Source organism: Amphiura filiformis, chromosome 15 (assembly GCF_039555335.1).
Source record: "Amphiura filiformis chromosome 15, Afil_fr2py, whole genome shotgun sequence".
Classification (NCBI taxonomy): domain Eukaryota; kingdom Metazoa; phylum Echinodermata; class Ophiuroidea; order Amphilepidida; family Amphiuridae; genus Amphiura; species Amphiura filiformis.
The window spans coordinates 29828832-29851495 of NC_092642.1; the positions used below are offsets into that span (position 1 = coordinate 29828832).

A 22664-nucleotide genomic window follows, 5' to 3' on the forward strand; every position below is an offset into this window, starting at 1 on the left:
CATGATGCATACCAGGTGGTGGCCGCATTGCATTCTCTAAATTCAGTAAATTTTCATCGTCAACCGTGTAATTGAATGGGATTATTTTGAAATTTTAAAACGCTTGAAATATCACAAACAAATAGGCCTATGTTGATAAATAATATAAATACAAGCTAAAACCGTTGGGGTTCGATAATGAACCCCACAAAACTAACCGACTATATTGGAAAATGCCATACGGCCGGGCGGTTTCACAAGTTACCGGCTCGATCATGTCATCCGCCGCCTGATGCATACATCACATACATCACTAGTAAAAGTGGCACAATTGTGATTTTACCCTTTCGTTGTTAACTAAACATACCTCGAGATTAAAACAAGCAAATTTAACAGAACAAACTATTTAAGAGCTAAGGCTAGTTTAGACTACCCCCGAAGAGGGCGCTTTTCACTTGCACAATTTTGTTTGAGACAGGCTATATATTAACTGTCACTTTAATACCAAACGGATCCGAGTGACATGATGCATTGGACCACAGGCAAGTCTCAAGTATACATCATGGTTTCCATCTTTACTTCTTTAGATCCTTGTTTGTTGTTCAGCGTGGAATGGGGATATTCTGTTTTCGCTCGATTTGCATAGTGCTTTCGTTTTTTAACCCCCCCTTAACGTACGAATCTGTAATAAAATATTATTATTATTATTATTATCATTATTATTATTTTATTATTATTACTAGTTCACCCGTTGCTGTGAGAGTTACTGATAGCGATGCTATTTGACCCCTGATGACCCCTTTTGACTTTTTGACATGTTCCCATCATTCTTTTTACTACCTTTACGCCCAATTGGGGATACTGACCCCATTTGACCTTCGCCCTCGAGTGACCTCGGTTTGATTGTGTTCATGCTCCCGTGATATTAAAATGTAGCCCCTGGATGACATTTGACCTCGGTTGACCTCGATTATATTTTTTACGTGTTCCCCTCATATCGACCAAATTTGAGCCTGATCGGACAAAAATTGAAATTTGAACCCTCCGTGATGACCTTTGACCTCGGTTGACCGTGATTTTATTTCGCGCATACATTCCCCTCGTATCAAGGATTCCACCCACCAAGTATGAGCCCGATCGGACAAAGTTTGAAATTTGAACCCTCCGTAATGACCTTTGACCTCGGTTGACCGCGATTTTATTTCTGGCATATATTTCTCTCGATCGTATCAAGGATTCCACCCACCAAGTTTGAGCCCGATCGGGCAAAGTTTGAAATTTGACCCCTCCGTAATGACCTTTGACCTCGGCTGACCGCATTTTTTTGGGGGGCATACATTCCCCTCGCATCAAGGATTCCACCCACCAAGTTTGGGCCTGATCGGACAAAGTTTGAAATTTTGACCTTTGACCTTGACCTCCGATGACCTTCAAAACCACCCGGTCAACATGCTTTTCCCGACACCTATCTATATCCGAAATATCGGATCGATGCGTCGCAGTGCGGCGAAACGCATAGCCGGACACACAGACACACAGACTTCGCTGGTTATTTTAGTATAGTAGATTATTATTATTATTATTTGTGTTATTCTTGTTATTATTATTATTGTTGTTGTTGTTGTTATCATTATTATTAATTGCATAATTTCTATAAATAGCAAACTTATACTAAATAATTATCTAACATAAAAAACCCTTGCTCACAGATAATCTAGCCTGTTTGATTTAGTCAGACTTGGTCTTCGACAGATAATACGGTATAAGAACAATGACAATCCATTCCGAAAAGAATTCATCTCGGGCTCATCAGTTTCCTATATGAAGAGAAAAATGAAATTAACTAAATAATATACGTAGTATCTTATAATTTCAAAGCCTTCTTGTTGTTGACAAGAATTACGTTATTGGATGGGGAGGCTGAGGTTATTGGCCCGGAGCAAGATTGATATAAACGTTGGATTAAGAAGTCTTTAATTTCGTAAAAAGACAGTGGGGGCGTACAACTTTGAATTGAGGCGAAGGACAGTATCAATTATTTCACATTTTCGATGAGCAACAGGGATCACGAAAATCACCCAGAACTGGCCACTCTAAAATTCACACTAGATATCCCTCTAGCGTTGGGGAGATTAACATTATTAAGTATGCTAGAGTGTGCCAACATTATTGTTCTTGATTGTAGCTATAGCCTATAAACGCATATCCTGGTCTTTATAGTTTAAATATAACATTTTGCTCTTCTAATCCCGTGGTGGTTGCAATTCCAAAATCTTTCTCACAAGGTGTGTGGTCTTCAAATTGAATAGCCCAATTGTCAGTTCGATACTACTTACCACCGCATTTAGCTGCATTTCCATTTATCTGTTTGGTAAACATGGTAAAGAAAACAGAAAATATTACTTAGGCACCACATAAAGTTTGGTCCTATAGTGTTATCGGGGCCCCGATGGGTGCCGATAGCTCTTTCTATCGTACCTGAACATAATTATGCATATTTAAATAACATAACAATATTAAAAACAAATATGTAAATGCTAATTAGTATGCTAAATACAATTTATTAGCTATTCGGGGTATGGTACGTGGGACCAATAGCGCCGTAGGTCCCAACTATGCGTGGTGCCTTTTATTACTAATATATATAACACAACACAAAAAGAAAGTCCACACTTATATAACCCATCCTACACCAAAACCTGATCCTGTTATGACTATTTGACTAGGTCGTGTGGCAGGGTCGTGTGCTGAATCTTATAAGCTCAAATTTGATACCAAATTTTCTACTAAACACTCTAACTTGACAAAGATGGATACCAGTATATGAAATTTGGTGCATTTTCAAAATTTACAAATCAAAACGATGCACTCTCAATTTACAGTGTTTTGTAGCACATTTGGTATCAAGAGACTACACACGACCATATTAATTAAATTGTGATAACAAGATCAGGGTTTGGTGTAAGACGGGTTACATAAGTGCGGGATTTATTTCCTGTGTTTTGTCTATACATAATGTAGCTGAAAGTTTTTTTATTGTTATTATACAGTTTGCAATAATTACTGGATGTAATAAGACAAGCTTTAGTATCTTTAAGAGAACATCATGTATAGAAGCGTCGTAATAGCCACCATTACGTAATGGTGTAAATTTCCAAATTTGTGCCAAAATTGCTTGCCCCCCCCCCCCCTCGGCCTGCCAAAATTCGCTTGCCCCCTCTCGGCCTGCCAAAAATCTTGTTCCCCCTTTGCGCATGTCAAAGTTTTTGAATACCAATTTGCGCGAACTTATTATGGTTTAGATATAATTATGTTGCGAGCGCAGCGAGCAGGAAAATTGGCATATTTTAAAATTCTTAAAAGCGTTTCCGTACTGTTTTCCTTTTTAGAGCGTTTTATTTAAAAGGCGCCCATAAATGTATCTCAAAAATCGCTTGCCCCCCCCCCCCTCTCGGCTTTCCCCCCTTTCGGCTCGCCAAAAATTACTTGCCCCCCAATTTTACCCTCCCACCAGGGCTCATAATTATTGCACAGCCCCTAAGGTCGTTGTGGATAACAAACCTTAAACCAATAAATAACCATTATGGGCATGCTTGATCAAAACTAATGTTTACTCTTTACGGTCGTGTGTCTTGAGCTCGCCACCAAAAAAAGGTGGCGATGTTACATTTTGCCAAAGTCGACTCAAAACAAATGATGATATCTCTGTCAAGCAAGAAGGTATTGTCATGTTTGTGGTCTCATTTATTGCTAAATAAAATGCACTTTCAACCCTGTAAAAAGAAATACTTGAACTTTTTAATACTGACACTGTGCTTCATAGAATTCAGAATGGGCAGGGTGGCGGTGGTGGGGATGTGGTACACACAAACTCTATGGGATTGGTATTTTTAGTGCGTAATCTGCTTCTGTAAAGGCTGTAAATTGGATTTGGACTCTATTTAGCATCTAAAACACTCATGGCCTTACAGCTAAACAATACTACTAATTGTTTTTAATAGTTTATGATTGGTTTAGTCTAGAAAATACCACTTTTCCATACAAAACTACCCGTTGTCATGTTAAACACTGTAGTCAGAGGAGGCTTAAAGGCATTCCTACAATGCACTATGATTGGGAAATTTGATCAATATAACCTAATTTTAAAGGCAAAGTCCCCATTGCCACACACACAAAATGGTAATTTTAAAACTGCAGCCAACAAGTTAATAGTTGAGACTTAGGAATGATATTTGATTTTCTTACAGGAAACATTCATATTGTCCCACTGCATTAATTTTATTCCTAAGTCTCGATGTTTTGAATGTTAAATAATAGGATGAAAACACCAGATATTTGCACACAATCCCAATGCAAGGTATGATCAACTGTACCACATTTGTACAAAAGCCAGACATACAAGGTCAGAAACCCCATTGGGTTGTGGGAATGTCTTTAAACATCCTCTGCACTGTAGTAATGCAGATGTCTTCAAAATCTAAAAGTTACTTTAAAATTTTAATTACTTATCCTATCATAGTCAAAGTATATATTTTCTGAAGGGAAATTTGACGAGGAATCTAAATATGGACATATTTTTTCTGTATGGGTTAGGGGGAAATGTTTAGGTCCAAAATATGTTGAATTGTAAAAAAATCTAACATACTTTGGGACACCCTATATTCCGAGATTACCAAACAGCTGTGATTTTGGTTTCTTCCAAAGTCAGTTGGCTCTCCATAGCCTCTAATCAAATGAATGTTGTTTACTTCCAGTTTATTACTGTAAGTTGGTAATAAGCAATGCATTGAGTGACCCATTTTTTATCAAAATATTTTTTATTCCACCCTGTATAACTTGCAGGTCACCCTGTATAATGAGTTGAAATGTATATATTTGAATTGCTTATGCCTTCAGCTATTTAAAAATGTATACTTTTGCTAGTTTAGGGTTGATGATTGTCGAGATAATCTAATTAGAAACCCGGTTGGTGTAAAAATTCATAATATTTGTCATGTAACGCTAAGGGTGGCGAGTTCAGGACACACGGCCTTACATAAGCCATATTCATTGTTATCCAAACTTACCGCATTCCCCACACATGGCTGGGCATTTTTGTACGACAGTACCAAAGACGCAATATCGACTGTCGGGATAGATGTTCCCTTTACCACAGGTAGATGGGTTGTCTGAACACGCTAAAATGAAAAAGTCAAGCAACCGAAAAGTGCGCAAATAATTTGAAAAGACAAATATGCAAAATGATATTCTTTAACATTCTATGAGTTTAGAATATGATCGGCTCGTTTCCTTTATCACCACAGCCTTTCAGTTTATAGATCAGATTTTACTTAAAATCGACGCAAGGAATATTACAAGCTTATATGCTATCATCAAGGAAAACACTGTTATTCCTTTGCTACATGGTTGAGGTTCAAAATTGAAAATGTGGTATTACATCGGCTTTCCGGTTGCCCGATATCCTGAATACTATACAGACACTATGCCTACATCATATATCGGCTTTGCGGTATCTGGAATGCTAGTTTGATAATCATGATAATAGAGAGATTGCGATTTCCAAACGTAGGTATCGGACGCACGTCCATCTATTCAAAACCACTCTCCTGTGTCGAAGGGAGGTCACGTAGGCTATTTAGCCAGTTTTGAGGATTTTCCACGTTCGAAATCAACTTAGATACATCGTTGACAATGCACAGATTTTTCCATTTCACAATATGTTAAAGACAGTCAAGGATAATCGAACAGTCAACGAACGAAAGTCTAACTATTATTCCTTTTTATTTTTAACATTATCATTATAATAAAGTTACAGCGATGTGTTAAAAACTGACTTCAATGACGAGATTGTCCATTGAAATGTGTGTGATACTTTCCGTATAAAAAAAAGACACTGCGATTTCACATTTTGGACACCAACGACGTATAAAACGCACGTGTTACGTAAAAATATGCTGATTCTACCAATGTCGAAGTTCATGCAACGCGCCTAAATTTCCGGAGCACTAAAAAGTCTCATTTTCGAAGTAAAGTCATGATATATGGATGTAGTGGTCCTTTATCTACCAAAATATATGTTTTTGCGCAACTATGATATTTGTGGAACACAAAAATATAAAGTTTAAGCAGCATGTTAACCTTGGTTTTTATTCAAAATCAAAAGCATGCTGTTTTAAATAGGCAGAGACTCGATAATCATTAAATTTTCAATCACTATGCCCTCTATCGACCAGATCAGATATTATGGTCTTTGTTCCAGCCGCATTATTCTCCTTCGTGACGAATGAGCACAATCCAGTTTGGAACCGAGACTAGCAATATTTAACACCGTTTTCAACGTCGTATAAACGCACGGGCCAACGTACGTGCTACGTACCACGTATGTGACATCGCAATCTCTCTAATGTATTTATATATTTCCCTTACGTGTGTTGCAAGTTGATGTCCAATAACCCTCTTCACAGCAATCACATAGACAATCGTCATCGTTCCTGGCACCAACTCCACAATGGCCAAGTCGGCAATCTAAGGGATATTGATGACAAAGTTTGAGTGGATAGCGAATTCAAAGATTTTGCTTTTTTATTGGGGCGGACTGTGATATTTGGGACAGCTTTGAAAAGGTTGTGGCACGTGCCGATAACGTTAAAGTTCAATATTTAATATCTGCATTTTGAATTCAATAGCAGAGAGATGGGGATTGTGTGTAATTCAAGGAAAATAATGTTGTTATGATCATGCAACAATTCCAACTATAACAAAAGTTTAACATGGGTACAAATCATACAATATTCTACACAAGCTTTACCATGTTCACCGGTATAAAGGTAAAATAATAATACAAAGCCAAATAAACGGTATAATTACCAACATAATTTTTTTTAAATCACAAATGGGTGAATTTTTCTACAATATACAGCACTTATTTGGGCTTCAGCTTATCTGTAATCACCATTTTAATACTATAGTGTTATCTACGTTGCTAACATAAATCAAATATCCACGAACGTGCGAAAAAAGCATTATTAATACCAGATTTAATGAAGTGAAGTATCTTACCGCAATTGGTAACATTATCCGTTCCGCACTGGCCTGAAAACATAATAGATTAAGATAATTGTTATAAATACAATAAGAAAGATTGGTTGGGATGTTCATTTTGTTCCAATTCATATCATATTACTGGTAGATTCTTTTGATCTTAATCTGTACTATTTTGAATGCGATTTAAGGTATTACGACGTACTTGGTTTTTGGCAAAGTTTTCTAGCCACGCATTTGCGATAATCCTCGGGACACAATGCGCACGGCTCATCTTCTATGTATGGCCTGCTTCCTCTGTAAACACTGTACCACAAAATAATAATAGTAATTAAAAATATGTAAGCTGTATCAAAAGGATTGGTACCCATCAGTTTTTATTGATAATGGATGAATGTGACAACTCAAAATTCAACATAAGATCAACAAAAAAAAGTTGTAGATTAATTGTACAACAAGTCACACTGGACATTTCAAGAGCATCCAATGTTGCATCTGGAATAGACTACATTTTACAAACCATAACAATGATATAAAATTGGATGGTTTGAACCCAATACACAAATTTATTGGTCGAGCTATGAGTTTTAAAATATTGGACGAGACGAAGTCGAGTCCAATATTTTTAAACTCATAGCGAGACCAATAAATTTTGTATTGGGTGAAAAAAAAAACATCCAATTTTATCATTAGGCCTATTATGTTTTCAGAATCTTTTCCTGGTCAAAAACATGATTTTTGGTCAAAAATGTGATTTTTTTGGTCAATAATGTGATTGTTGTTGAAAAATGTGATTTTTGGTCAAAAATATGATATTTAATCAAAAATGTGATCAAAAAATGATTTTGGTCACAAATGAGCGAGTCAAAAATGAGTTTTGGTCAAAAAATGGTTGAAAATAAAATTTTGGAGGAAAAAATGAGCCTATCCAACACAGTCCAAGTTTTGAGTCCAAGTGTTGATTATATTGGACTCTTCAACTCTGTACAAAGTATAGGAAGGAAGATTCTGAGAACATAATAATGAATAAACTCGGATTGTTCACATCAGTTCAGGCGCCAGATGTATACTTTTTTATTCAACGTAGAATACCGTAAAAACTCGATAGTTAGCATATGTCGAGCGCTTTTAAAACATGCAAACATTAAAAGCTTCTTCCACAAAAGTGTAAAGGGTTTTGAGCGAATCATCGATACACATAGTTATATACGAACAGGTAAACCTGCAATTGTGTGTCTCAAGCCCATTAGCTCAGTTGGTAAAGCGTCGGACTTTGGTACAATTTCATGTTTTCAAAAGCGCTCGATAGTAAGCATATATGCTAACTATTGAGTTTTTATGGTATTTGATGCAACATGACCGTTATTTATATTTGGAAATCATAATGGCCCTAACCTTTTACTTTACCAACCAAAACGCATTTAATCAATTATATGATACATGGTGTCCCTGAAAGAACTGTAGCGTCGGAAACGTAATTGTTTGGATATTTTAACGCCACAACTAAACATAACTAAATAACTGGTGTGGTTGAAGAATAAATCAGCTATCACATGCTTTTTGAATTTTGACATTGTGCATGAAATATAAGAATTTTACGAAACTTCCCCATTTTCAAACCTTTCCCCTGATTCAAATATCAATCGATGATCTGTATTCGGAGTGCTAATCACTGCGCATCATCAGCGCATGAGGCGTCTGTTGTCATTGATAGATATTTGACTCCGTGGAACGGGCTGAAAATGAGGTAGTTTCGTAAAATTCTTTTATTTAAAACACGGAGCGGTCAATTGTCAACATTTAAAAAGTATGTGAAAGCTGATATATTCCTCACTGAACCACATCAGTTATGTTTGGTTTAAGCGTTAAAAACCCCATATAATTCAGTTTCCGACGATACAGTTCTTTCAGGGACACCCTGTACAATACCTTTGTGTCATTATTGGCTTATGTTAGATAATATTATTATACCGGTCCGACTCAGTCGAACCTGCATGCAGGCCGTTTTGAGTCCAACTCGGACAAAATACTGGTTCGACTCAGCCAAACCTGCATGTAGACTGGTCTGAGTCCAACTCGGAAAATACTTGTCTGACTCATAAGATACTTACCTGACGTCATAATGGCAGTTATAAATCCAGAAGTCTTCGAGATCTATCACGTTCTTTCTAGTGAGTTCCGGACAGAATGCCTTAGCGCATCCCACCTTTGAAGCTTTAGCCCATGCAACCTGTACAAATAACACATCGAATAAAGTTCACCTGCTTAAAGAATCGGATAGCAACGTTTGCACAGTATTTTTGTGGGCCCTAAAAGCACACCAGACACACCAAATTGCATTCTCCATACGAGGAATGTCCTTCTGATATTAAGTAATTTAGATTTTTTTATAGCAAACTTAAAAATTTATATTTTTGATATACAACAGTTCTCGAAGTAAACTTTATAAATGCAATGATATGTACGTAAAGTTTATGTAACTGGGAAGAAAAGCCGTCCGTCATTTGAAAATGTTTGCCCTTTCGTAATGAAGATAAACATTTTTAAATGTCTTGCTCAATACTTGTTTTAAACAAGATTATGAATATTTTGAGTCTTTAAACCTTTACCAAGAACATGAAAAATTACCATATGTACCGTACCTGGAAATAATGTCCACAGACTTCATTCTCATAACAAGCATTGATGTCATAGTTGTAGTTGTCCTGCTCGTTATAATACCAAGCTTTGACAGGTTGTACTGTATCAGGTTGTGAAAATCCAAGCCATAGATTCTGTCCTTCACCGTCTGTGGTTTCATGCCACCAATTACACTGTTCTGCCCAATCACCTGCGTGAGAGGCTAATGTTTCGTCCCAAGTCTACAGAGGAAACAAGATACCATTACAAAGTTGATAGATTCAGTATACAGTCCAATAATTTAAGCCTACTACAGTGTTGTCCTGTCATATCATTGTGAATACTACATACTGACGAATAGCAAATAACAATAAACCGTCCACATCTGCATCCCTTTGGTTTTTTTACTACAAAGGGCGACGATATCGATTACTTTGCAATGCACAGCCGTTTTTGTCTTGTTCGCTACTCACGTTCGGTGAATCGCTTTATGTTCTGCGTGCTAGCCATAGGCTTCAACATAATAAGTCCAAGTTTTGAGATACTTTTTATCAAGGGTTATCTGAACCACTGAACTAATACTATAGACTTGTACTCATTTTATTGCGTTTAATAATTTTTCATGCTAATTCCAAATATGATCATTAAACTGTACAATTCCGATGTTTTTTTTTTACTTATCAAAGAAGTTTTAAAACTTTTGAAACTTGTCGTCTGAAGTCGACACCCCCGTGGACAGTTAAGAGACCTTCTCAGTAGAAGGCGTTTTGCAGAGAACGTTTATATAAAGGGTTATATAAAGGGTATAAAAGGTATTTTAATTATACCCTTTATATAATATAAAATAACATTCAGAAAACATTTGTGAAAACAAAACATTTTAACATAATTTTATTAAGGGCTGGGGTATGAACGTTTGGACAGTATTTATTTTGGGACATCAGAGCACATCAGACATATCGAATTGCATTCTGAATACGAAGAATGTCATTCTGATATCAAATAATTTTCATTTTTGAAATTCGCAATTTAATACACATTTTATGGCAAATCATTAAAATTGATATTTTTGATATTTAACAGTACTTGAAGTAAACTTTATAAATCTGATGATTTATACTTAAAGTGTATGTAGGTGGGATGAAAAGCCGACGATCAATTGAAATTTTGACCTTTCGTATTGAAGATATGGATTTTTTCCCCAAAACACCAAAAAAAAAGGTCTTTTGGGAAAAAATCCATATCTTCAATATGAAAGGTCAAAATTTTCAATTGACCGTCGGCTTTTCCTCCTGCTACATACACTTTAAGAATATATCATTAGATTTATATAATTTACTTCGAGGACTGTTATATATCAAAAATTTGAAAAATATCCAATTTTTATAATTTGTCATAAAATTTGTATTATATTGTGATTTTCAAAAAATAAAAATTATTTGATATCAGAAAGACATGCTTCGTATTCAGAATGCAATTCGATAGGTCTGAGGTGCTCTCATGTCCTACAAAAAATACTGTCGAAACGCAATAAACGCTCATTTTAGATCCCTTAAGTGTTGACGAAATATTTGCCAAAATCATGCCAAAAAACATTTTGCAATAACATTTTCACATTCTAAAATGCTGTAGTGTTTTTCCATATAAAAAGTTTTCATGGCCTTTATATTACCCGCCATTTTGATCAAAACCAAAACGCGTTTATAACGTTTTCAAAACATTTTTTATTTTTGCTGGGTCACGTTTTACATAGGGAAGGTTTATGGTAGGAAAGTCACACAGTGGCTGTACAAGAGTTCTGTAACATTGCAGTGTTTACGCAAGCATATAGGGAATTGAAAATTACGCGCTTCAAAAGTAGACAAATTATGTAAAACATGCCACTTCTCAATAATAAAGCAGCCTCACGGCCCTAAGTTGATAACTCCCAACAACAACGCAAATATCTTTTTTTTTAATGTAATAGAATATTCGCTTCTTTTTGCATCATTTATGATTAAAAATTATACTTTGAAGCTCGTTGTTTGGACTAAAGCGAGAAGTGAAACAAATGCTGTAGAATGCGAGTAGAATAAAAAAAATAACGCCTACATATACATGTATTATAGCATAGATTATCTGTTTTGATCATCTATGATTATAGATTCCTTTAAAATTAATTTTAATCGTTATTAAAGTTATTAAGCTTGGTAGACCAAAAAAGGACATTTTAATTATTAAGTAATATAATGGTAAATCCTCAATAGGATTATGTTACTATTGCAGATTTAGCATATTTCAGATGTTTTCTACAATAAATTAAGGTAAAGTGGATTAACAGAAATAATCTTTTACCATACAGTCAGATCTCAACACATATTCTATAATTTTATTTCAGTAATTTAGAAAGAATAGGAAAAAAAGAATGCAATGAAGTGAAACAGCACGGATGTGAAATTTAAAAAAAAATGACAGAACAGAAAGAAATTTTAATTTTAAAACACGTTAAACCATTTTGCGAGTTCAAAATTTTTATCCACAAAACACCTTTTTGACCATCAAAATAGTCAAAAATTTTGTGAGTGAATATTTGAGTCACCAAAGTAAAAAGTAATGTAATGTGGAAAGAAAGAAAGAAAGATAGAAAGACAGAAATATAGAAAGACAGAAAGAAATTTCCAGTATTTTGGAATAGGCAACGGGTACGAAGCCTCAGTGTAAGCCTCACTGGCAGTTGAGATTGGATTATGCATTTACTTTCTCTTGACCCAAAGGCTGACAGCAAAATTGTTCACGTGATTGTTGGGAGTGGCCTTCTTTTCCTTGTTCACGGTCTTCAAATATGTTTCACACTTCTCTTTCCATATGGGCTAGCATGCTTATAATAGGCTTTTTAGCTTGGCTTGAGCATTTTGTTTAAGCCTGGTCCCATCAGGACCCAAGCGTGTCTCCACACGGAGCGATGTTTTTAATAGCAGAAGTTTTGTATAAGAAAGAAGAGTTGTATAAGAAAAAAATGCACCGATCAATTAATATATTACTTGTATGTTATTATCTCTTATTATCAGCCACATTTTCTGGCAGGGGGGGGGGGCACTCAACTAAAATTTTGGTAGGGGTGTGCGGCGCGGACCGCCGAACTTTGGGAACTAAGAACTAATTTTGGGTCAAAATAGGGGCTTGATGAACTGTAATTTCAACATATTTGTGGGGTTCTGTGAACTAAAATCGGCCAAACTATATAGGCTTTGGAGCTAAAAATTTCCAAATTTTAGCTAAAGAGCTACAATTGTCAGAGTTTGAGGCTCAATGAACTAGAGCATATTGCAAATGTGAGAAACTGCCGGAGAGCCTGAAAAGGGGACCCTTGACCGCCGCACATACCCGTACCACCTTTACATGTGAGTGCCCCCCCCCCCTCGGGTTCTGGCAACTCCTTCTATACTGGGCGCCAGTTTAGTAACATATTTAAAGTCCAACTTCTGCTATGAGACTTAGAAGAGTTTAAACTTACCAGATATCTCATGTTGCCAGCCGTTGGCATCACCGAACTCCTTAACTCATTATGTTGATCCAATATAGCTTGCTTTTCAAGAACTGTAAACTCATGTATCCCAGCTTCATATGAAGTAGCCCTGTTTGTAAGTCTATCCAAAAATACTCGGAACAGCTCTTTTCTTTCTAACTCTCGAAGATTTGAATTTTGTGAGGTTTGCGCTGACTTCGCAAGAATAAAACTTGGACTTAAATTAATAAAATACATTAATATAAGTAAAGAAAACATTATTTGGGACATGATTGAGCAGTTTACGTGAAATGAAAGCGTTACCACCCAGCAACCTGTTGTGAAGTCTTGCCTCCTCGCAATATGTTCTCACTCTAGTCATGAGATCGAGACGGCTGAGTATGGTATGCTAGTTATTAGACATAAAATCACTGGAGTGGATCAATAACAAGTTAATCTTAGATTTCTTACTAAGTCTTTCATTGACTCGCATACGCATTATCTTTGTAATTGTTATAAAGTCAAAAAGTTATCTTCTTTTGCTTAAGCTCCCGTAACAAATATCATCCTGAGAACAAGGTGTACTTTTTGCTTCCCATAGTTTAAGTTACTTATTTTATTTGTGTGGTTGTTATTTGCTGCATCTTTAGATGTATCTCAGATCAGTGAAGAGACCATTGCTTTCTATAGGGTCTTGCTTAAAACACATGCATGAAAATGTCGGACTGTTATTTCCTCTTGACTATTGTAGAATTTATTTCTATATTCGACATAATTTTACAATCAATAAGACAGCCATTAATTACACAGCCATTATGTTCTTGCTAGCTTTTGTCAGGGATATTTGTTTCATAGCCCTGCTTTTATGAACACCAATTATTATTTTGTAACAGAATATATATTATACAGGTTTATACATACACTGCTGGGTTATTACAAGAGTCAATAAACATTCAATTAACTATAGATAATGGACTTAGTTTTATGCAATGTAGTTATATTGAACTTTTTTCTGAAATAAATCGCCCATTGTAGCTTGCTGCATAGTTTTCTATACAGATGATAGGCCTGATCACAAAGTAAACATTCAGTATACTGACCATGACCTAGCTTTGAATAACCAATCAGTAATGTGTATTGTCAGCATGTGATGGCTATAAGCCAATTGCAAACATGTTTATAAAACAAAATTCCTACACTGAACAGTCTAACTGCCAGATTAAATGAGCTAAATAGTCCTTATCATGTGGGGCAGGATTAGATAAAGGTATACAAACTAGGGTATGATATATTTGGACTTATTTCCTAGCCTTTTAACCACATGGTTAGTGGGCTACAATAGCTGTTCAAAACACAGGATATGTAATAGATAAACTGTGCATATGAGATGTGGGGGCAAGTGGCATTATTGTTCACTGTCGTGAACAAAAATGTAAGGAGCCATAAAAGGGACAACTCTTTTAAAGTGGTCCTTTCAATGACTTGAACAAGTGACACTCTTTAAGAATGATATTGACTCTTCGTGTGCATAATAGCAGGGATGTGAGAGTTCTCACATCCCTGATAATAGGCATACTCTTCAACCTCAAGAGAGTACTTACTACTGGACTTGCTCGTCCATAACAAATATTACAATTCAAGCGTTAGTAATGTAGCTACTGACTAATGCATGTAAGTAGTCATTTTAATCCTATAAATTGTACCGTTTCAGTGATTTAAGGTATATGTAGTTCGATGTTCAATTTATCAACCTTGCGTAGAAGCTAATACCAAAATAATGGTGTTTTGGATATAGCCTAAATCCTTGACTATGTCACAATGGCACATTGAACAGCATATTGTTAGTGTTTACACAATTACAATTAAACCTTAAAGTTTTGTGATATAGATAGTGTTGCAAATAAAGGTTATGTAACTTTTTATTTAAAAGACGTTAATATTCTTCCAGGCTGTTCTTTGGGAGTAATTTACCCGTTTTACTAAAAATGTAGGGGGCTAGGGGCCTTGTGAAAATTTGCGTAGCGACAACAACAACTGAAACAAACGGGTCTTTGGTATTGCTTGGAACACCTAGCCAATTATATCCCTGGGTTTTTGACGATTGGCTTTAAAGGACCCAGTTTGTACGCCCGTCTAGCGTACCATTTCATAGTGAGTTTTTGATCGGCTTTACTATTCCGTCGTCTGCCCAGATACATCATCTGGTCAACCCGGGTATTTAATTGGTCAAGTTTATCACCAAGTTGCGTCATGTTATCATCATTCTCTTTATCTATCTTATCCTTCATATTTTCTTCATCAATATCGTCAGTGGTATCAGCTGGTTTACTTTTCGCATGTCCATTTTTGTCTTTGTCTGACCCGTCCGATGTCTTGTCAGTCCCATTCGTTGTCTTGTCGGTTTTCATTCCAAACACAGATAGGAATCGCGATATGATAAAGTCCACAATTTCATACTCGTTGGATTTAGTAGTGGCGTCATTGCGAACCTGTTTGAAGCTGTCCATTACGATGGTTACCATGAAGTTAATGACTATGTAACTCATTGTGCTCATAAACACGAAATAAAAAGAGCGGCCCAAGAACTCTCTTTGCTAACAGTAAATCAGCAAAATAGAACCGTCGAAGCAAAACTTGCAACAATGTTTCCATGGTGTACACGATATCGGCAAAATCGAGCAGATGAGAACTAAACGCCATGTAAAAAGCGAGTGAAAAAGCGAAGAAAACGAATGAGAAAAAAATAGCGAAATAGAAGAGGTCCCATCGGATGTTGTGGATAGTATCGGTGAGCATGTGCATACGTTTGTTGAACCGGAGTAACTTGAGAAACTTTAATATCGAAAAGAACGCTACACCGCCGAACATGTAGTGAAATATATCATTGAGATAGGTAGCATATTGCAGATTGATGAAAACAGTCCCGTCATATGCATCGAAATTCGACAATAGACCTACCGTTTCGACGTAACGAAAGAAATAAGCTGTGATACTCCCTACTGAGAAGAAGATGATGATGATCTCAATGTAGTTCCAAAATCTTTTAAAGTATTTCTTCTTTTCTATGCGCAAATTGTTTATTTCTTTAAAGAAGAAAAATATGATGAAGAGAAAGAAAGTAATTTCGCAGGCGACTCTGAAGATGAACAGACCATCATTGGTGTAGTTGATAAGTTTGATGACATCAACTCGGTGGAATGGATAGCCACCTCCTGCAACGAAAATGAGGTAAATGGATATCCAAAGATCAGCAATGCATTACAAATCAAACCGAAGTCCAAGCACATCAAATTTACAATGTAATGTTTTTCGATCAGAACAGCTCAGACGCATTTCAAGATGAAAATCTTCTGCGAAGATTTCAAGATTAACCCAAGGAATCATATCAAGTTCTTTGGACTTGTCTTGTGGATTGAGGATACTGTTTGTACAGAAAATACTACTGATGTTTGGATAACTGTTTCCAGAAAGATGGTAACAAAATGTCAACACGCGTCCAATGTGTTCCAAATGTGCATATTTAAACACAATAGACGGACGCCTTCTGATTTTGTTAGCGTTTCCTCTGGAAACATATTCCGACATCTGTATTATTGATTGATTGATTCATTGATTGATTCATTGATTCATTCATTCATTCAACTTTATGTCATTTCATTAAAAAACAACACTGAACAACAGACACAAACTTTGAATAAGGAGGTTCTTAGGGTGGACTGTATTAAGTATACCTCTGGTCTAAATTAAGTTAATCCTTAACCATCAAAGATTTGAAAAAAGTCAAATAAGTTAATAATATGATCAAGTTTCTGTGTTTATTATGGAATCGCCATCCGAAGATTGTCATCTGGAATACGTCTGACGCACAACATGTCCGAGGTGCTATGAAAATTGCGCGGTGCATATGTTTCTCCAAAAGGGTTGTTAGTACTTATAGGTATGTTTGGGAGAAGAAAGATTTACTTTTACCAGTTAACAACACCATCCACATTATACAGAAGATATTACTCTTGCTCCTCACCTGTTGGCAAAAACTCCATCAAAAGCGTAACGGAACTGAACAAATTCACGAAGGCATTATAACTTCCAAATTGTACAAATACAGCCCGGGTGTAATGATCCAGCCACGCCTCCTTTTGGAGTCTCTCTAAAATCGCGCGATTCTCCAATGGCGTACCGCTTAATTTGACGGTGTACCCGCCACCTCTATACACAGCATGTCTCCCAATAAACGGATAACCATCCAGATCATTAGATCCCTTATAAGTGTACTCATCGGGCGTGTTGTCAGTTTCATTGACATTTGTCCATCCTGGCCCATAGGATTGTCTGTCTTCATTATCCCAAGAATAGGCGACGTAGCAGTTTGGTGTGACATTCTTCATTTGGGAAATTGGCGTACATTGATCTGGAAAATAGTTAGTTAAAATATTGGTGTTGGCGGTATAAGTGGTGTTATCCTTACACCATATTAATCTCTACATCAATAAGAAATGCGAGCTCTTGAATTTTCTGATATATGATCCCCTCATATTGTTACTGAAATGCTTCGATTCTGAGTCAATTAGTGTGCGTTACCATAGTATCGAATACAATATTACTATAAACCGTAACTATAAACCTGTGAAGTATATACATGTGAAGCATTTTACGTGAGGGGTCAGGTAGTGACAGTGGAAGACAGGAAACAGCATTTGAAATCATTAGTATTTCAATTACGTCGTCCTCATAGGTCGGTATAAATGGGGTGGTTTATAATAATGTGGAATTCCTCGTTATGGAAAAAAAAACAGGACAAAAAACGATTTTTACAAAAAAAGACAAGACGACGATCCAATCAGCTCATGTTTTCATCATTGCGTTGTAGGTGAATAAAAGAAATTCTGTGCATTTGACAAGCAAATAGATCTTTTCATCCATTACGCCATGCTCCTTAAGCAATTTGGCTATGTATGTTATCAACGTTTTAGCTGTTTAAGAGGTAATAACTCATTCAACCATACCATGGCCAAATGATACTCCAGCATGGCACCTGTTAACAGTGAACCATTTGCATACAAAGGTTACTTTCTGGAAAGCTGGACCGATGTAACAGATCACCATGGGTCATGTGACATGTAGCTTGTCTACAGATCTGACACCTGTTCATTTTCAGGAACAGGGAAAGAAATCCTTGCGAACTAAACGTGCTAAAATCATGAAGGGACGTGTAACGTAGTGCTTAATTGGGCTATTCCAGATAAAATCCTTACACCACCTATGGAAGACATGACCTTAATCTTCAACATAGGTGGTGTAGATTTCAAGCCGGGCCGGATTACCTGAATGAGTGAATCCATTTGAAATCTACACCCCTGTGTGAGAGATTAAGGTCATGCCATCCATAGGCGTGAATGGATTTCAATTGGAATAGCCCATTCCGAGTGAATACATACCTTTCTTGACTCGTAATTGCCGAATGATTGCATATCCCAGCATATAGGAAACCTTGTCTGCCGTGTATGGTAATAATTGGTCATCTATGTCCCCATTGTACCACACACCACCATGTAACTGAGGGAGAAGCATATCCTCAAGCCATGTCCAATATTTGTCGACAGTTTTTGCCTGGTAAAAACATGGAGAATACCGTAACTTGTACTATTAAGTAAGACTATTTTAAACCTTAAAGTAAGCTCTTAATCGTTGTATCCCGATATGCCCAAAGTTGATATCAATCTTAACAGTTGGAATCTGAGATCACGATTAAGAGACGCCTTTAAATGAATGGGTAACATTACGTATATATTTATACGTATATGGGTATAACCAAATCTAAAAACAAAAATTATATTATGGTATATTTAACGGTGAATTTTTAATCTTACGTCGATAAAAGCCCTATGCACTCCTTTCACTTTGACCTCATCATAGACCAGCAGGTTGGTATGCGTCGTTTTGATATAAAAAGCCTGTGTATTCTGACTGCTATATGCAATGAGAAGTACGATGAAGAGGAAGATGAAATAGACCAAGATTTCTCGAATTATTGAATGCATCTGTAGCTCCTTTATTCTTTGAATACGTTGGTTTTCTATTAGCTGAGGATCTGGTGGTCCGCATGCTGATGGTTTCCTTAAGCTTTTGGATTCTAAAAAAACAAAAAACAAAAATATTGAATAATTTTTATCATCATTTCACCATAATCAAAAAGCAAAGGAAACCAACAATAATTTGATCAAGACCTCGGCAAAGACACATCTATTTGTGTCGTAGTATATATGTGTTGACCTTAATGTTCATAAACAAAGGCAGGGGACTGGTATATCGATATGCTTGAGCAAACTGCATACAACCACTACACTGTTATAGCCTTATTGTGATGTGGCGGGTGTTTTGAAAGCACGGACCCTGGACAAAATATGATGCGCGCGCATACTGCCAGTGACTTCAATGACTTCACAAGTCAACCCTTCCATGCGGTATTATATTAAACGATGTCTATAGTTACATTAAGGGTAATAATTTGTACAAATTGACACACCTGCGTAGCTATGTAGCCATTCCTCGTCAGTTTTAAGCTTATATTCCTCTTCGTCTTCCTTCATTTCACCATCTTCATCAGCATTTGGTGTCTTTATAATGAGAGCTACAAATAGCCCAATGGCAATTGCCTGCCGATTAAAAAGAAAGACACCTCAATCCATTTACGTGTACTGCATTGACCAGTTAACTTACAATAATTCTATGATGAAAATGATAATTATTATTATCATTCTGTAGGCTACGAATTCAGAAGAGTACTATATTTGAAACTAGTAAACAACATGAGAGATTGGTTTCTTAAAGAGCCGTTCAATTGAGTGCTTCACTATCTATGCTCCATGCTCCATAATGCTGTAATGTGTTCATTTACTTTACATCCGCTGTATTAGCACAGTTCATGGTAATACTCTGCGTGCAAGCAAAGGCTTGAACATAAAAAGTGTAAGATTTGAGACATTTTCTCAAAATATCACGAGCTATCTCAAGAACCACTGAACCAATACTAGGCTTGTTTGTACTCATTTTAATGCATTTTTCATGCTAATTCCAAATATGATCATGAAATTTACAATTCTGAATTTTTTCAACACTTGTCTTCTGCAGTCGACACCCACGTGGAGAGAGTTAAGTAAGATTTCACTCAGTTATTATAATTGAAGACCGAGTTAAAAAGACTAGTTTGTGTCTGACGTCAGGGCAAAGGCGCGACGTGATTGGTTGCTGACCTGTGCAGTACAGCATATTTGGTTTGGTTGACAGGACGTCATAGGCAAACTAGTCTTCAATCATACCTGTAATGGCTGGGTTATGAAAACGCCTGTACAAAACGCCACCGTGACAGATGTAAACCACTTCTTGGTAGTCTCATTACCAAATTGTATTCCATAAAACACAGTTATGACCGTAGCTGATAAAATAGCAACCACTGCTATGATCCAGGCAATGTAGATCGCCCACCATCGTACATAGCATCCTGTACTTGGAGGCGAGACGAGAAGTTGTTGCTGATCCGATATATTTCCGTCATTGTCATCGTGGGTAACAATAACGCGGCTTGGAGATCTCTGATGTAAAATAGTGAAACCACACTTTATTTAAATAAATAACGAACTGTTAATTTTCTCGACCACAACCTCAACTCAACAAGTAAGCAAACAAACAAATAAAGAACAGAAACAACAACAAAACACGCACCCCACCCTACCCCACATACACACACCCACGCACACCTAACATATCCATTAATCTTGTAGGAAATAATTTCGTACCGCCATTATATGTAAAAGGGCAATAAATACTACATAATAGTTTTACTCGTAGGATATGATTTCGTAATTACGCCAAGTCACTTTGGTTTTAGAGGAGTATCCCATCTTATGAATGGTTTGGCAATTATTAATAGAAAACACGTTGTTCCTTATAATCTTATTTAAAACTCTAGAAACGAACGTGTGAGTTGTGGAGTCCCACAAGGGTCTATTCTGGGACCAATGCTGTTCTTTCTGTACACACAAGAGTATCTTTTCTTGTATTCTTCTACGATGTCAATATGGGCTGTTGCACTCCACAATGTATATTGTAAGTATTGTGTGGTACTTATAGAGTGGTAAGTCAAACAAAGTTTAACATACTATACTTGCATGAGATACATCCACATGGGTAGAGTTCTCTTCCGGGACAGTTTGTTGATGTTGTTTGGCCAATTCTATGCGAGATTTCCGTTTGTGTCTGGCACGTGCTTTTCGAAAAAGTTGAACAACTAAGAAACTGACTGGAAAGACGATCAGATTAGCCTGTACACCAATGCTTATCTGAAATTATCAAATACATTACAAGATTGAGGATATGATATAAATGAATGAATATTCCATACCCAGCAAACACCAAAACGTTTTTAAAACGTTTTAAATAAGTTATATTTTGGGTTTTGATTTTGGTAAAAACGTTTTAATAACATTAAAATGTCGGGTTATATAAAGGTCATGAAATCGTTTTTAAACGTTTTATATGAAAACACACTACAACAATATTTTTAAAATGTTTTCGAAATGTCATTGTAAATTATTTTTGCAAACATTTTTGGCCAAATATTTTGGCAACACTTAAATAACATTATGTTAAAATATTTGCACCCAGGAAACACAGAAATGTTCTTGAAATGTTTTTTACAAAACGTTTTAATAACATTTAAATGTCGGGTTATATAAAGGTCGTGAAAACATTTTAAAAACGTTATTGTAAATATTTTGGGCAAACATTTTTTGCAAAATATTTTTCAACCCCAAAATAACATTCTGTTTAGAATGATTTGTACCAAGTTTTCAAAAATGTTTTTGGAATGTTATTAAAACGTTTTTATACCCTTTATAATTATAACCCGACATTTAAATGTTTTAATTACCAACAAATGTTATTTAATGTTATGAAAACGTTTTATACCATTAATGTACCCTTTATATAACCCGACATTTAAACGTTTTCTGACAACTTTTTATAACCTTTTCCGAATGATGTCGAAAACGTTTTGTGTTTGCTGGGTACATTGTATAATGAAAGCGCTTTGATGCAGTTCAATAAAGTGTTTTGGTAAGATACAGATTCGTTTGAAGCCATACAAATCTATTGAATAATTTTTTTAAATGGTGTGTTTGGGGCTCGAGCAAACTGTCAGCAAAACTTTATCCTGGTAATTAATCAGTCAAGTACAACTCCCGGCATCCATTATATTTCTTACCTGAGCTGGTGATAAACTAAATGGTCCTATGTTTAACTTTCGTCCAGCCTCTGGAGGAGGTCGTACCTCATACCACATGATATTCACCAACATCTCCAACCACAGTATCATCATAGCACATAATACTCGCTGTACTCGAGTGAACCTTGTACTCGGGGGACGATTGAATATGGAGAACCAAAGATGGCCGTCGTTTAGCTTGGATGCCGTGTGACTCGTGAAAACGTGACCAAAGTCTTGCATTTGCTCTTTTCCAGCGACAGCGATAAGCCTATCCACCTT

The 22664-nt window shown here is 36.2% G+C and overlaps 1 protein-coding gene and 1 long non-coding RNA gene across 2 annotated transcripts; both read right to left on the reverse strand.

Moving 5' to 3' along the window:
- Positions 1 to 7231: 7231 nt before the first annotated feature.
- LOC140172184 (uncharacterized) lies at positions 7232 to 9864 on the reverse strand. The gene is made up of 3 exons (XR_011861693.1): positions 9663 to 9864; positions 9132 to 9250; positions 7232 to 7326 (listed from the first exon to the last, which is right to left on the reverse strand). It is a non-coding gene; the product is annotated as an uncharacterized lncRNA (long non-coding RNA).
- Positions 9865 to 13936: 4072 nt separating this feature from the next.
- On the reverse strand, positions 13937 to 22657 carry LOC140171489 (polycystin-2-like protein 2). The gene is made up of 8 exons (XM_072194757.1): positions 22383 to 22657; positions 21280 to 21459; positions 20440 to 20712; positions 19647 to 19776; positions 18991 to 19253; positions 18559 to 18730; positions 17145 to 17531; positions 13937 to 16335 (listed from the first exon to the last, which is right to left on the reverse strand). The coding sequence occupies exons 1-8, from the start codon at positions 22623 to 22625 to the stop codon at positions 15650 to 15652; spliced, it is 2334 nt and encodes a 777-aa protein (XP_072050858.1). The 5' UTR covers positions 22626 to 22657; the 3' UTR covers positions 13937 to 15649.
- Positions 22658 to 22664: the final 7 nt, after the last annotated feature.

Coding starts and splice junctions, on each gene's coding strand:
- LOC140171489 (XM_072194757.1), bottom strand. CDS start 22,625: ATGCAAGACTTTGGTCACGTTTTCACGAGTCACACGGCATCCAAGCTA. Junction 21,460..22,382: donor TTAGTTTATCACCAGCTCAG/GTAAGAAATATA, acceptor TGATAATTTCAG/ATAAGCATTGGTGTACAGGC. Junction 19,254..19,646: donor ATGGCTACATAGCTACGCAG/GTGTGTCAATTT, acceptor TTGTTTTTTTAG/AATCCAAAAGCTTAAGGAAA.